This window comes from Nomascus leucogenys, chromosome 1a (genome assembly GCF_006542625.1).
Source record: "Nomascus leucogenys isolate Asia chromosome 1a, Asia_NLE_v1, whole genome shotgun sequence".
NCBI lineage: Eukaryota > Metazoa > Chordata > Mammalia > Primates > Hylobatidae > Nomascus > Nomascus leucogenys.
The window spans coordinates 88,093,324-88,109,436 of NC_044381.1; the positions used below are offsets into that span (position 1 = coordinate 88,093,324).

Consider the following 16,113-nt stretch of genomic DNA (forward strand, 5'->3'; position numbering starts at 1 on the left):
TTTAAAAAGTAAAAAAATTTTAAATTTTAAAAATATTTTAAAAATTTTTTAAAAAAATTTTTAAAATTTTTAAAACATTTTAAAATGTTTAAAAAATTTTTAAAACAAAAAAGTTTAAAAATTAAAAAAATTTTAAAACTTACAGAATAAGGATATAAGGAAAAAATATTTTTATGCAGCTATGCAATATGTGTTTTAAGGTAAGCGTTATTACAAGAGTCAAAAAGTTTTAAAAAATTAAAAGTTTATAAAGTAAAGTTACAGTAAGCTTAGGTAAATTTATTATTGGAGAAAATAATTTAATTAATTTCATGTAGCCTAAGGTATAGTGTTTATAAAGTCTACAGTAGTGTATAGTAACACCCTAGGCCTTCACACTCACTCACTACTGACTCTGACTCACCCAGAGCAACTTCCAGTCCTGCAAACTCCACTTGTGGCAAGTGCCCTATATAGATATACCATTTTTTATCTTTTTGCCATATTTTTACTGTACCATTTCTATGTTTAGATGTGTTCAGATACACAGATACCTACCATTGTATTACTGTTAGCGACGTTATTCAGTACTATAACATGCTGTACAGGTCTGTTTAACCTAGGAGCAATAGGCTATATTATATAGCCAAAATGTGTAGTAAGCTGTACCATCTAGGTTTGTCTAAGTCCATTCTATGATGTTTGCACAATGAAATTGCTTAACAGCGCATGTCACAGAATGTATCCCCATAGTTATGCAACATGTGATTGTGTTTATTGTTTAAAGTTTATTTTTCTCTAGCCAAAGGGTTGGCATACTTTTTCTTTTGGAAACCAGACAGCAAATATTTTAGGGTTTGAGAGCCATACACATTCTCTGTTGTATATTCTTTGTTGTTTTTTCTTTCTTTTAAATGACCGCTTAAAAATATCAAAACCATTCTAAGCTTGGATTTGGCCCAGGGCTGAAGTTGATCAATCTTTGTTTTAGAATATAGGCAGATTCTCAAGGGCAGAAATCACATGTGCTTCATTTATCATTATGTACCCAGTACCTATTACACATAGCAATTAGTATATAATATGTATTTTGTTAGTTTCGTAGACTGATTAAATAATGTAAGTGTATAGCCTTTTCTTCTTTCTGTTCATTCCAGAGCTCTCATGAGGGATGAGTATACTCTTGCTCACATGTTGATGTGATCTTTGGTTACTTCCTTTTCTTTATAGTGTGATCCCCTGTCTCACCTACCCCTCTGCCAAATATTAATCAAAAGTGTTATTATTTTGCCAGGCAGATATTTGGATCTGCTGAGCATTTTATCTACTTTCCAAGACAGATTCCATTCAGCCAATTTATTATTTTTAAATTTTGTCTATCCTGGATGCTTACTTTTAAGTAATATTGAAACAAGTTTCTTGATCAGTTTTTATAGCTCTTAGTTAAACCCATTCATATTTCTCATTTCCATTTTTATTTTACAGATACTCTAGATTCTTTTCATATAAACTTTATGTGAAAAATTTGGGTTATCAGTCATTTTTTGTCTATATCAGAATTTTCGGATTACACCTTCTTTCATGTTAATTTTTTACTGATAAGTGTAAACTACCAGGTACAGTTTTACAAGTCAAACTTTACACATCAATAGTGTGTTCGGCTGACTGGTTTCCTTTCCATTTTTACTCAAGTTAGTTTAAAGAAGTCTTATTTTCATGATTGTTTGTTGTATTTAGTTTTATCAGTAATATTCACTGTGAAGTGGCTGGAAGACTTAGGTAATCCAGGGAACAATTGGTAATAGTTCCTCATAGAATCCCTATTAATTAATATTAATATTAATAATTAAAAATAGAATATTTCCTAGTAATATATTTTGCTCAGAAAAAATTCTTTTTTCAACTATTAATAATATACTTATTGACTTCATTTTCTGAGCAAAATATATTAGTAGGGCATATTGGGTGGAAATAGTCGTGGGATTAGAATGGTAGAGTAAAAACATTCTGCTTTAATTCAGGTATCCCATTCTCCTTATTCTGCTGCTATGAACAAGGACCTCAGTTGGGTAAATGTCCAAACTTTTACATTTCCTCTTGCCACGTATGATTTCTGTCCACCACTAACAGTGATCTGTACAAAATACAGCTCTTACATTATTTCGTCATTTAAAAATCTTTGATAAACTTCCCAGAAAGAAAGAAAAATGAAGTAATAACACATAAAACCTAAGAAATAGTCTCAACTTCATGTCACAATTTTCTTTTAATATACTTTAAGTTCTGGAGTCCATGTGCAAAACATGCAGGTTTGTTACATAGGTATACACATGCCATGGAGGCTTGCTGCACCCATTAACTAGTGATCTACATTAGGTATTTCTCCTAATGCTATCCCTCCCCTGGCCCCCATCCCCCGACAGACCTGGGTATGTGATGTTCCCGTCCCTGTGTCCATGTGTTCTCACTGTTCAGCTCCCACTTATGAGTGAGAACATGTGGTGTTTGGTCTTCTGTTCTTCTGTTGGTTCACTGAGAATGATGGTTTCCAGCTCCATCCATGTCCCTGCAAAGGCCATGAACTCATCCTTTTTTATGGCTGCATAGTATTCCATGGTGTATATATGCTACATTTTCTTTATCCAGTCTATCATTGATGAGCATTTGTGTTGGCTCCAAGTCTTTGCTATTGTTAACAGTGCCACAATAAACATACATGTGCATGTGTCTTTATAGTAGAATGACTTATAATCCTTTGGGTATATATCCATTAATGGGATTGCTGGGTCAAATGGTTTTTCTAGTTCTGGATTCTTGAGGAATCGCCACATTGTCTTCCACAATGATTGAACTAATTTACACTCCCACCAACCGTGTAAAAGCATTCCGATTTCTTCACATCCTCTCCAGCATCTGTTGTTTCTTGATTTTTTAATGATCGCCATTCTAACTGGCTTGAGATGGTATTCTCATTGTGGTTTTGATTTGCGTTTCTCTAATGACCACTGATGATGAGCTTTTCTTCATATGTTTTTTGGCCACATAAATGTCTTCTTTTGAGAAGTGTCTGTTCATATCCTTTGCCCATTTTTTGATGGAGTTGTTTGGTTTTTTCTTGTAGATTTGTTTAAGTTATTTGTAGATTCTGGATATTAGTTCTTTGTCAAATGGATAGATTGCAAAAATTTTGTCTCATTCTGTAGGTTGCCTGTTCACTCTGATGATAGTTTCTTTTGCTGTACAGAAGCTCTTTAGTTTAATTAGATCCCATTTATCAATTTTGGCTTTTGTTGCCATTGCTTTTGGCATTTTAGTTGTGAAGTCTGCCCATGCCTATGTCCTGAATGGTATTGTCTAGGTTTTCTTCTAGAATTTTTATGGTTTTAGGTCTTACATTTACATCTTTAATCCATCTTGAGTTAATTTTTGTATAAGGTGTAAGGAAGGGGTCCAGTTTCAGTTTTCTGCATATGGCTAGCCAGTTTTCCCAACACCATTTATTAAATAGGGAATCCTTTCCCCATTGTCTTGTTTTGTCAGGTTGGTCAAAGATCAGATGGTTGTAGATGAGTGGCATTATTTCTGAGGCCTCTGTTCTGTTCCATTGATCTATGTATCTGTTTTGGTACCAGTACCATGCTGTTTTGGTTACTGTAGCCTTGTAGTAGAGTTTGAAGTTAGGTAACGTGATGCCTCCAGCTTTATTCTTTTTGCTTAGGATTGTCTTGGCTATGTGGGCTCTTCTTTGGCTCCATATGAAATTTAAAGTAGTTTTTTCTAATTCTGTGAAGAAAGTCAGTGGTAGCTTGATGGGGATAGCATTGAATCTGTAAATTACTTTGGGCAGTATGGCCATTTTCACAATATTGATTCTTCCTGTCCATGAGCATGGAATGTTTTTCCATTTGTTTATGTCCTCTCTTATTTCCTTGAGCAGTGGTTTGTAGTTCTCCTTGACGAGTTCCTTCATATCCCTTGTAAGTTGTATTCCTAGGTATTTTATTCTCTTTGTAGCAATTGCGAATGGGAGTTCACTCATGATTTGACTCTCTGTTTGTTATTGGTATATAGGAATGCTTGTGATTTTTGCACACTGATTTGTATCCTGAGACTTTGCTGAAGTTGCTTATCAGCTTAAGGAGATTTTGGGCTGAGACAGTGGGGTTTTCTAAATATACAGTCATGTCATCTGCAAACAGAGACAAATTGACTTCCTCTCTTCCTATTTGAATACGCTTTATTTCTTTCTCTTGGCTGATTGCCCTGTCCAGAACGTCCAATACTGTGTTGAATATGAGTGGTGAGAGAGGGCATCCTTGTCTTGTGCCGGTTTTCAAAGGGAATGCTTCCAGTTTTTGCCCATTCAGTATGATATTAGCTGTGGGTTTGTCATAAAGCTCTTATTATTTTGAGATAGGTTCCATCAATACCTAGTTTATGGAGAGTTTTTAGCATGAAGTGCTGTTGAATTTTGTCAAAGGCCTTTTCTGCATCTATTGAGATAATCATGTGGTTTTTGTCATTGGTTCTGTTTATGTGATGGATTACGTTTATTGATTTGCATATGTTGAACCAGCCTTGCATCCCAGTGATGAAGCCAACTTGATCGTGGTGAATAAGCTTTTTGATGTGCTGCTGGATTCGGTTTGCCAGTATTTTATTGAGGATTTTCTCATCAATGTTCATCAGGTATATTGGCCTGAAATTTTATTTTTTTTGTTACGTCTCTGCCAGGTTTTGGTATCAGGATGATGCTGGCCTCATAAAATGAGCTAGTGAGGAGTCCCTCTTTTTTTATTGTTTGGAATAGTTTCAGAAGGAATGGTACCAACTCCTCTTTATACCTCTGGTAGAATTCGGCTGTGAATCTGTCCGGTCCTGGACTCTTTTTGGTTGGTAGGCTATTAATTACTGCCTTAATTTCAGAACTCGTTATTGGTCTATTCAGGGATTCAACTTCTACCTGGTTTATATGTGGGAGGGTGTATGTGTCCAGAAATTTATCCATTTTTTTCTAGACTTTCTAGTTTATTTGCATAGAGGTGTTTATAGTATTCTCTGATGGTACTTTGTATTTCTGCGGGATCAGTGGTGATATCCCCTTTATCATTTTTTGTGTCCATTTGATTCTTCTCTCTTTTCTTCATTTGTCTGACTATTGTTCTATCTATTTTGTTGAGCTTTTCAAAAAACCAGCTCCTGGCTTCATTGATTTTTTTGAAGGGTTTTTTGTGTCTCTATCTCCTTCAGTTCTGCTCTGATCTTAGTTATTTCTTGTCTTCTGCTACTTTTTGAATTTGTTTGGTCTTGCTTCTCTAGTTCTTTTAATTGCGATGTTAGGGTGTTGATTTTAGATCTTCCCTGCTTTCTCTTGTGGGCACTTAGTGCTATAAATTTCTGTCTAAACACTGCTTTAGCTGTGTCCCAGAGATTCTGGTATGTTGTGTCTTTGTTCTTACTGGTTTCAAAGCACTTATTTATTTCTGCCTTCATTTCGTTATATATAGCCAGTAGTCATTATAGTAGTCATTCAGGAGCTGGTTGTTCAGATTCACAATTAAAAAAAAAAAAAAAGGCTCTGGAAGTTTCTTCTAGAAATTTCTAATTCATTGTAGCACATGGAGAAAAAAGCTAAATTTCTCCAAGCTTTTAAAAAACTAATGTAATACTGATATCAAAATGCAACTAAGTGGGTCAGGCACAGTGGCTCACGCCTGTAATCCCAACACTTTGGGAGGCCAAGGCAGGTGGATCACCTGAGGTTTGGAGTTCGAGACCAGCCTGACCAACATGGCGAAACCCCGTCTCTACTAAAAATACCAAAAAAATTAGCCAGGCATGGTGGTGGGCACCTGTAATCCCAACTACTCAGGAGGCTGAGGCAGGAGAATCACTTGAACCCAGGAGGTGGAGGGTGCGGTGAGCAAAGATTGTGCCACCGCACTCCAGCTTGGGTGACAGAGCGAGACTCCATCTCAAAATATATATATGTGTGTATATATACATGTATATGTATGTATGTATATGTATATGTGTATTTGTATGTATACGTATATATGTATGTATATACACATGTGCGTATATATATACACACACATATACACATATATATACTTACATATACACACACACATATATATGTATATAAATGTATACAGATACTGTGTGAATCCGTCCAGTCCTGGACTCTTTTTGGTTGGTAGGCTTTTTAGGTTTGTATGTACGTGTGTGTGTGTGTGTATATATAAATATATATGTACATATATTTTTGCATCTATAGTCACAAGCAAAATTAAACTATAGTTATTTTTTATGTGAACATATATATGCATATATGTATGTATATATACATATATAAATAATATATGTTTTATATACATTATTATATACTTATATACATACATATATGTATATATACACATACATACATATATGTATATATACATTTTGTATACATGTATATAAGTTCACATTAAAAATAACTATTGTTTAATTTTTCTTGTGACTATAGATGCAAAAATCCTGCAATTGCAAAGTAGGCAGAAACTAGCAGTCCTTTTTTATAAGTACCTTTATTAGTTTGTTCTCACACTGCTGATAAACACATACTCGAGACTAGGTAATTTATAAAGAAAAAGAGATTTAATGGACTTACAGTTCCACGTGGCTGGGGAGGCCTCCCAGTCATGGCAGAAGGTGAAAGGCATATCTTACATGGCAGCAGGCAAGACAGAATAAGAGCCAAGCAAAAAGGGAAATACCTTGTAAAACCATCAGATCTCTTGAGATTTACTACCACGAGAACAGTATGTGGGAACTGCCCTCATGATTCAGCTATCTCCTACCAGGTCCCTCTCACAATTATGGAATTATGGGAGCTACAATTCAAGATGAGATTTGGGTGGGGACACAGCCAAACCATATCAGTATCTCTAAAAAAATTGAACCATGTTTCATTTTTAAAGTCAATTTAAATATTAGCAAATTAATAGAATTCTATTTTAAAAGGTCACTGTAGTAAAACATGATCCTCTCAAAAGATGTCCGAAAACGTTTGATTAAATTTCATTTCTATTATTGGTTTAAAAGACACTTTATAATATTGCGTATGTTCTTATTATGTTGAAAAACATGTGTATGTATTACTGGCATACCTTGGAGATATTACATTTTGGGTTCAGACCACTGCAATAAAGTAAATATCGCAGTAAAGCAAGTCACATAAATTGCTTGGTTTTCCACTGCATATAAAAGTTATGTTTACATTATATGATAGTGTATTAAATGTGCAATAGCATTATGGCTAAAGAAAGAATGTACTACGTATCTTAATTTTAAAAATTTACTGCTAAAAAATGCTAAGGATGATCTGAGCCTTCAGTGAGTTGTAATCTTTTTGCTGATGGAGGGTCTTGCCTCGATGTTGATGGCTACTAACTGGTCAGGTTGGTGATTGCTGAAGGTTGGGGCAGCTTTGGCAACATCTTAAAATCAGACGACAGTGAAGTTTGCTATATTTATTGACTCTTTGTTTCATGAAGGATTCCTCTGTAGCATGCAATGCTGTTTAATAGCATTTACCCATAGTATGATTTCTTTCAAAATTGGAGTCAGTGCTCTCAAACTTTGCTATTGCTTTATTAATCAAGTTTATGTAATACTATAAATCCTTTGTTGTCATTTTAACCAAGACTCACAACATCTTCACTTAGGAGTCAGTTTCTTCTCAAGAAACTGCTTTCTTCTCAACCATAAGAAACAACGCTTCATCTGTTTACGTTTTATCAGGATATTATAGCAATTCTGCCACATCCTTCAGATTTCACTTCTAATTCAGCTTCTCTTGCTATTCCTGCCATATCTGCAATTACTTCCACCACTGAAGTCTTGAAACCCCACAAAGTCATCCATGAATCAACTTATTTCAAATTCCTATTAGTGTTGACATTTTGACCGCCTCCCATGAATCATGAATGTCCTTACTGGCATCTAAAATGGTGAATCCTTTCGAGGAAATTGTCAGTTTACTTTGCCCAGAGTCATCAGAGGAATCCCTCTGTGGCAGCTATAGCCTTACAAAATTTATTTCTTAAGTAATAAGACTTGACAGTTGCAATTATTTCTTGATGTACAGACTGCAGAACGGATGTTGCGTTAGCAGGCAACACTAATGTCCTTGTAGATTTCCATCAGAGTTCTTGGGTGATCAGATGCATTGTCAATGAGTAGTAATATTTGGAAAGGAATCCTTTTTTCGGAGCAGAAGGTCTCAACAGTAGGCTTAAAATATCCAGTAAACCATGCTATAAACAGATGTGCTGTCATCCAGTCTTTGTTATTCCATTTATAGTGCACAGTTAGAGGAAATTTAGCATAATTCTTAAAGGTTCTAGCATTTTTGGAATGGTAAATGAGCATTTCAGCTTAAACTTAGCAGCTGCATTAGACCCTATCAAAGAGAGTCAGCCTGTCCTTTGAAGATTTGAAGCCAGGCATTGACTCCTCTGTAGCTGTGAAAGTCCTAGATGGCATCTTCTTTCTGTGTAAGGATGTTTAGTCTATTTTGAAAATCTGTTTTTGTAGTGTAGCCACCTTCATCAATGATCTTAGCTAGGTCTTCTGGATACCTTGCTGCAGCTTTAACGTCAGCACTTGCAGCTTCACCTTGCAGTTCTATGTTATGAAGACAGCTTCTTTCCTTAAACCTCATGACCAATCTCTCCTAGCTTCCAACTTTTCTTCTGCAGCTTGCTTGCTTCTCAGCCTTCATAGAATTGTAGAGAGTTAGAGCTTTGTTCTGGATTAGGCTTTGGCTTAAGGGAATGTTATAGTTGATTTGATCTTCTCTCCAGACCATTCAGACGTTCTCCATATCAGCAATAAGGCTTTTTTGCTTTCTTATCTTTTGTTTGTTCACTGGAGTAGCACTTTTAATTTTCTTCAAGAATGTTTCCTTTGCATTCACAACTTGGCTATTTGGTGCATGAGGCCTAACTTTTGGCCCATCTGGTGATATGGTTTGGATTTATGTCCCTGCCCAAATCTCATGTTGAATTGTAATACCCAGTGTTGGAGGAGGGGTTTGGTGGGGCGTGATTAGATCATGGGAGTGGATTTTTCCCCCTTGCTGTTCTCGTGATAGTGAGTCCTCATGTGATCTTGTTGTTTAAAAGTGTGTAGCGGCCGGGCGCGGTGGCTCACACTTGTAATCCCAGCACTTTGGGAGGCCGAGGCTGGCGGATCACTAGGTCAGGAGATCGAGACCACGGTGAAACCCCATCTCTACTAAAAATACAAAAAAAAATTAGCCGGGCGTGGTGGCAGGCGCCTGTAGTCCCAGCTACTCGGAGAGGCTGAGGCAGGAGAATGGCGTGAACCCAGGAGGTGGAGCTTGCAGTGAGCCAAGATTGCGCCACTGCACTCCAGAGCGAGACTCCGTCTCAAAAAAAAAAAAAAAAAAAGGTGTGTAGCACCTCCCCCTTAACCCTATTCCTTCTGCTCCAGCATGTAAAACGTGCCTGCTTCCCCATCACCTTAACACCGTGATTATGTTTCCTGAGGCCTACCCAGCCACACTTCCTGTACAGTCTGCAGAACTGTGAGCCAATTAAACCTCTTTTCTTTACAAATTACCCTGTCTCAGGTAGTTCTTTATAGCAACGTGAGAATGGACTAATGCATTTGGCTTTTGACATGCCTTCCTCACTAGAAATAAGCTTCCTTATTTCTAGCATTTGATTTGAAGTGAGAAATGCAACTGTTTCTTTCACTTAAACACTTAGAGGCCATTATAGTATTATAAATTGCCCAAATTTCAATATTGCTATGTCTTAGAGAATAGGAAGGCCTGAAAAGAGGGAGAGATGGGGGAATGGCTGGTCAGTGGAGCAGTCAGAGTTCATACACCATTTGTCAATTTAAGTTTGCCATCTTATATGGGCATAAATTGTGGTACTCCAAAGTACTTAGAACACTGACATTAAAGATCACTGATCACAAATCACCATTATAGATACAACAGTAATAAAATGTTTGAAATATTGAGAGAATTACCAAAATGTGATCCAGAGACAGGAAGTGAGCACATGCTCTTGGAAAAATGGTACCAATAGATTTGCTTGACACAAGGTTGTCAAAAACCTTCAATTTGTAGATATCACAGTGCCTTCAAAGAGCAATAAAGCAAAGCACAATAAAACAAGGTATGCCTGTATATTTTTAGGGATTATCATATAAAATGGTCACCCACAGCATGTATTCCTATCAGCGTCAGGTTCAAGTCAAGGGTTTTTCTTGTCAACACTATGTAACATTATTATGGAAGTGTTGGTGACAGTTATTAAACAAGAAAATGAAATAATGGAATTATTGAGGGCTATAGAGTGCTAAACAGCACAGCTCCTTAGCTTGGCTATAAAATCCTTTTTAGCCTTATCTTTCATTGTACCACCACCACCATCAGCTGGGACTAGGTGTCATGGTATCAGTTTCTCTCAAAGCAGTGGTTTTCAGACCTGGATGATGTATGTATTAATATTACTTTTAAAGAAAGAAAATTATTGTGCAGCCTGATTTCTGTACAGTTAAGTATGATTACTTTATAGTCTTTACATAATATAAAGAATTTACTAATTGAGTTGAAACAAGACCAGAGAACAAGATAAAAATTAACATTAGTGTAACAGATGATATTTTGCTGGCACTAGATTGCTATGGGTCTCATTCTATATTTAATCTGTTTTTGTATTTTTACTTCAATAACATTCCATTGGTTTTTGTATTTTTAAAATTAACTCAGACCTTCAGGAGATGTGCCTTTGCTCTTTGGTCCTTCATTTGATATAAACACAATTGTAAACCCATTTGAAACATTTAGAAATCACTAAGTCAAAATTAAAGTTACTTTACCACACGAATTATCAGACCCGTAGTGTGAGTGCAGTGGCTCACGCCTGTAATCCCAGCACTTTGGAAGGCTGAGCCAGGCAGATCACAAGGTCTGGAGTCCAAGACTAACATGGTGAAACGCTGTCTCTACTAAAAATGCAAAAATTAGCTGGGCCTCATGGCGCATGCCTGTAATACCAGCTCCTCTGGAGGCTAAGGCAGGAAATTACTTGAACCGGGACCTGGGAGGCAGAGGTTGCAGTGGGCTGAGATCACACCACTGCACTCCAGCCTGGGCTATAGAGGGAGACTCTGTCTCAAAACAAACAAAAAAACCGTAGTGTGCTAATGCTAATGCACATTGTGTTTTTGCAGGATATGAATATAGAATATGCGTGATTTCTGGAGTTTGCTACAATTCGTTAATGGATATTCTAAGGCAAATCCATCACATACTTTCAATTGCAATAAAATATGTATTTTTTTGTAAATCTCATGTGTCCTTGCATTCATTTTTCCCACTTTCTGGTTTTCCCCCTTTGTAAAGGTTTCTCTCTCTCTCTCTCTCTCTAAGGTACCTACTGTCAACAGCGGGAAGTGGAGGCCATTACTGAAGGTGTAGAGGAAGATGAAGGATTTTGCTGTTGTGAACCTGGCCATATTCCTCACATGCTTTCATTTAATGCTGCATTTAGCCAGCGATGGCTAGCTTGGGAAGTGATAGTCACAAAGTATATTCTGGAGGGTTATAGCATCACTGATAATAGTGCTGCTTCTATGCTTCAAGTCTTTGATCTTCGGAAAGTACTCACCACTTACTATGTCAAGGTAAGAGTATCTGCCTACTTAGATCTTCAGATAATCAGAGTTTCTTCTTGGGAATGACATATATATAAGGATATATATATGTATATACTTCTTTTAACTTATGCTTTGCTTCCAAGTACTTATTTAAATTCTCTAGGATCCAGAAAACTCCATAAAAATAAACCTACTAACGTCTTGCTTTCTCTTTGTTTACTGGAATTCATTCCATTCATTCATTAATAATAATAGCTAGACATTTGTAGCTTGTGTTTTAGGCATTGTGCTAAGGAATATGTACACACAAATATACATACACACATGTGTATCTTACTTAATACTGTAAAGAAGTATTTCCCTATTTTACAAATAAGCAGCTTAAGGATCAGATGTTAACTTGCCCAAGATCCTCTAACAAGTAGAATTTGGGGCTTAAAACCCAGGCTTGTCTGACTCTTGAGCCCTTGCTCTTGACCACTGCTTTCATTCAACAAACTGAATAAAAGTATTGCAAAATTCAAGAGGTCCCCAAGACCACCCTCACTTCTGACATCAGCTGTAATTTTGGTGTCCCCAAGACCACTCATAGGGTTAGTAAGTTGCTAGAAACACCTACGGAACTCAGCAAAGTTGTCATACTCACATTACACTCATGTTACTACAGTAGAAGGACACAGATTAAAATCAGCCAAAGGAAGAGGTACGTAGGATATTGTCCAGAGACACTGAGTCAAGGAGCTTCCAGTTGTCCTCTCACAGTACAGTTGTACAGACGCCTGTTTCTCCCAGCATTGAAGCATGGCCGTACTCCCAGGGTGTTGTCCACTAAGGAAGCTTGCTCGAGCTTGGTGTCCTGTCATGTAGGCATGGTTGACCATCCACATGGCCAACATAAGTCTCCAGGATGTCCAGAGGTCATGCTAATACTGTGTGGCTCTAGGTCCCCAGCTGAACAAAGACTCTTTAACGGGAAGTGCATCCCAAGGCTTAGAGGTTACCCCCTAGAACCCAAGGGTAAAGGCCAAACCCCTCGTTGGGCAAGGTTAATCCTTTACTGCACAGGATACTCTTATTTTTGCTAAAGAGTTTACAGAAATACAGTATGGTTGTCACTTAGGGGCTTCCAGGTGAAGCCAGTATTTTTAAGAAGGAAACGTGTGCTAAGCTTTAATAACCAACATCTGAATTTTTCTTTTTCTTTTTCTTTTTTTTTTTTTTTGCGACGGGGTTTCATTCTGTTGCCCAGGCTGGAGTACAGTGGCATAATTGCAGCTCACTGCAGCCTTGACCTCCAGGGCTCAAGCAGTACACCCACCTTAACCTCCTGAGTAACTGGGACTACAGGTGCATGCCACCACACCCAGCTAATTTTTTATTTTTTTGTAGAGATGAGGTTTCACTGTGTTGCCCAGGCTCTCAAACTCTGGGCTCAAGCAGTTCTCCCACCTTGGCCTGCCAAAGTGCTGGGGTTAAAGGCGTGAGCCACCATTCCCAGCCTGAAATTTTCATATCTTATGTTGTTACCTCTCCTCACCACCTTATTTGCTGATTGGGATGAACATTGAGCCTTCCATTTTATGTTTGGCTTAACCTAACCTCAAGAAGCTAGAGATTGATTTCACAATATTTTTTACTTGTATGTGCGTGTGGCATTTTCTATCTCTAGTTGTAAATATATATCTCTATAACTTGGCCTAGGACCACCAGATGGCCTTAATAACTCTCTATGAGAAATTATTCAAAATAAATGCAGCACAGTAAAGTTTTTTTACCTCTTTTGAAATATCCTAAGTTCAAAAGATGTAAAATCCATAGATTAGGGCCAGGCACAGTGGCTGATACCTGTAATCCCAGCACTTGGGAGGCCGAGGCAGATGGACAACTTGAGGTCAGGAGTTCAAGACCAGCCTGGCCAACAGGGTGAAAACCCATATCTACTAAAAATACAAAAACTATCTGGGTGTGGTGGCAGGTGCCTGTAATTCCAGCTGAGGCATGAGAGTTGCTTGAACCCAGGAGATAGAGGTTGCAGTGAGCCGAGATTATGCCACCACACTCCAGGATGGTCGACAGAGTAAGACTCTGTCTCTAAATAAATAAATAATAAAATAAAATAAATAGAATTGTTTTGGAGTTGCTTTGTTGAATTTATGGTTGTGATTTTAAAGTATTAGATGTTTTTTCATCCAGTAAGGCCTGGGGTATATTATTATAGTATTCTTAAAATATATATGTAGAATATTGAGGGGGAATAAAATACTTTTTAGTCAGACTAAAAAGTATTTTACTATTTATCATTATAAATAATTGGAATTTATTTCATTGAGGAATCTGAGTTAATTGAAATTGTAATTTAATCTGAATTCTTTTTTTTTGTCTTGTCCATGTCAGGGTATCATTTATTATGTTACGACCTCTTCTAAACTAGAGGAGTGGCTAGCTAATGAGACAATGCAGGAAGGACTTCGTCTATGTGCTGATCGCAATTATGTCGATGTGGACCCAACCTTTAATCCAAACATTGATGAAGACTATGACCACCGACTGGCAGGCATATCTAGGGAGAGTTTCTGTGTGATTTACCTCAACTGGATAGAGTACTGCTCTTCCCGAAGAGCAAAGGTAGAGTTTATTTCATTTACAACTCTTTGAATCCAGGTTTTTCCAAAGATGCAAAGAAGTCCCTGTTAGTTCTTATGAGGTCAGTTTTTCAAGACCTTCCTCTTTCTGATCTTCTGGTTAAGATAACCTAACTGGTTCATTATGGTTGGGCCAAACCAGCTCTACCAAAACAGGTTAAAGGAAGTGGCCTCCCTCTTTCTTTCATTTTCATTGTCCCAGTCTCACTGTCCAGGTAGCACCTCCTCCACTCTGGGCATGCACAGGCATCCACACACATTCACATTCCATGCATTACCCTCCAAAATCTAGTCCTTAAGAAATTCTACCTCCGTCTGCCACACTTAAGGATAATTAAATGTCTTTGTCCCAAATACAAAGTCTAGACCAGTGCTGGCTGATAGACTTTCTGCAGTGTTGGAAATGTGCTGTCACTGCCACATGTGGCTGTGAAACACATGAAATGTGGCTAGTACAACTAAAAAGCTGAATTGTAAATTTTATTTAATTTTAACTGATTTAAATTCAAGAGCCCATATAGCTAGTGACTACCATATTGGACAGTGTGCATCTAGACCATTGATTTTCAGATGTTAATGTGAGTAAAAAAGACATAGGAACTTGTAAAAATGCAGATTCCTGGGCCCCACCTGCAAGACTCTGATCTAGGTCTAGGCTGGGGATCACCCTAGGTGATTTTAATTCTGGTGGTTCCCAATCCACACATTAGGATAACATGTCTTATCCTAAAAGTAAGATGAGTTAGGGACTTCAGCAACTACGGCTTCCTTCTAGGTCTCATGATTTTTGTGGTAGTATCACACCACTGGTCAGACTCCATGTAACATAATTGCAATGCCAAGGCCTGTGATTACAAAGCTAATTCCTACCACCACTGCTGCTTTTTAAGCAAAAGCCTTGTGTAGTTGAACCACTAGTGTCGTATGTACAGATGTACCTGCTGTCATGGAGCAGTGTGAGCTGCCTTGACAACTGGTGCCTTCGTCATGGTCTAGGAGGTGCATACCGACCGTCTTCACATTTAGCACTTGGTTTAGTCCTTCCTTTGCCACCACTTAGAGTGAGACAGCCATCATATCAGCCTCTTTTTACTCCATCAATAAGAACAGGAGCATCTTGTACTTCCTTTCTGAGCAGTGGCCTTTGAGCTTTTTTACTAGACGTGCAGTATATACTGAGCAGAGTAGTATATCTTAAAAGAAGGGATAGTGAGTTGGATAAAATAACCTCACAAAAGGCTCAGAAGACCAGCTGACAGTGGCTAGAAATAGAGGACCTCAAAGCTAAACTTCTTTCTTCCAAACATATAATAAATAGTTTTATTTTTTCATAAATATACTTAAAATGCTTTGCATACTGTTCTCAAATCCTTGAACTGACTTTTGTTGGGGGGAGTAATGGGAACAGTCATATTATTCTGTAGCTCTTCTTTGGCTTAGATGATATTGGCTATTTTGTTGTGATTTAATCATGATGTTTTGGGCTAGGAGTTCACAGTCTACCCACTCAGGAACAGGGTTCCATCCTACCTTAAGGACCTTTCTCTTAGAGATTATTGCTGAAGTCATGAACATGGCTCCTGATTGGTAATAAATCATATATTCAAAAGGTTTACCTCTAAACTTGGGTATCCCCAGTCTCATCAGGTAGCTTACTTCACTAATCCTGGTCTGTTTTGTTTCCTACTCTTACAATCTGTTTAGAAGAAAATTATCAGTTGTATTTTTCCAGCTATATAGTCTTCCCATCTGCTCTAGTTTTTCTTTTAAGTTGAACAAGATTATCTTCATCTCCTTAAGATCT

At 37.5% G+C, this 16,113-nt stretch overlaps 1 protein-coding gene across 3 annotated transcripts in view; it reads left to right on the plus strand.

Annotated features, from left to right (window-relative positions):
- PCNX1 (pecanex 1) overlaps positions 1-16,113 on the plus strand; it is a 207,043-nt gene that overhangs the window by 152,106 nt on the left and 38,824 nt on the right. For all 3 annotated transcript variants that reach the window (XM_030812783.1, XM_030812792.1, XM_030812798.1), the window contains 2 exons: positions 11,441-11,694; positions 14,062-14,292. In XM_030812783.1, the coding sequence (XP_030668643.1) occupies positions 11,441-11,694; positions 14,062-14,292 (485 nt within the window). The remainder of the gene's footprint in view (positions 1-11,440; positions 11,695-14,061; positions 14,293-16,113) is intronic.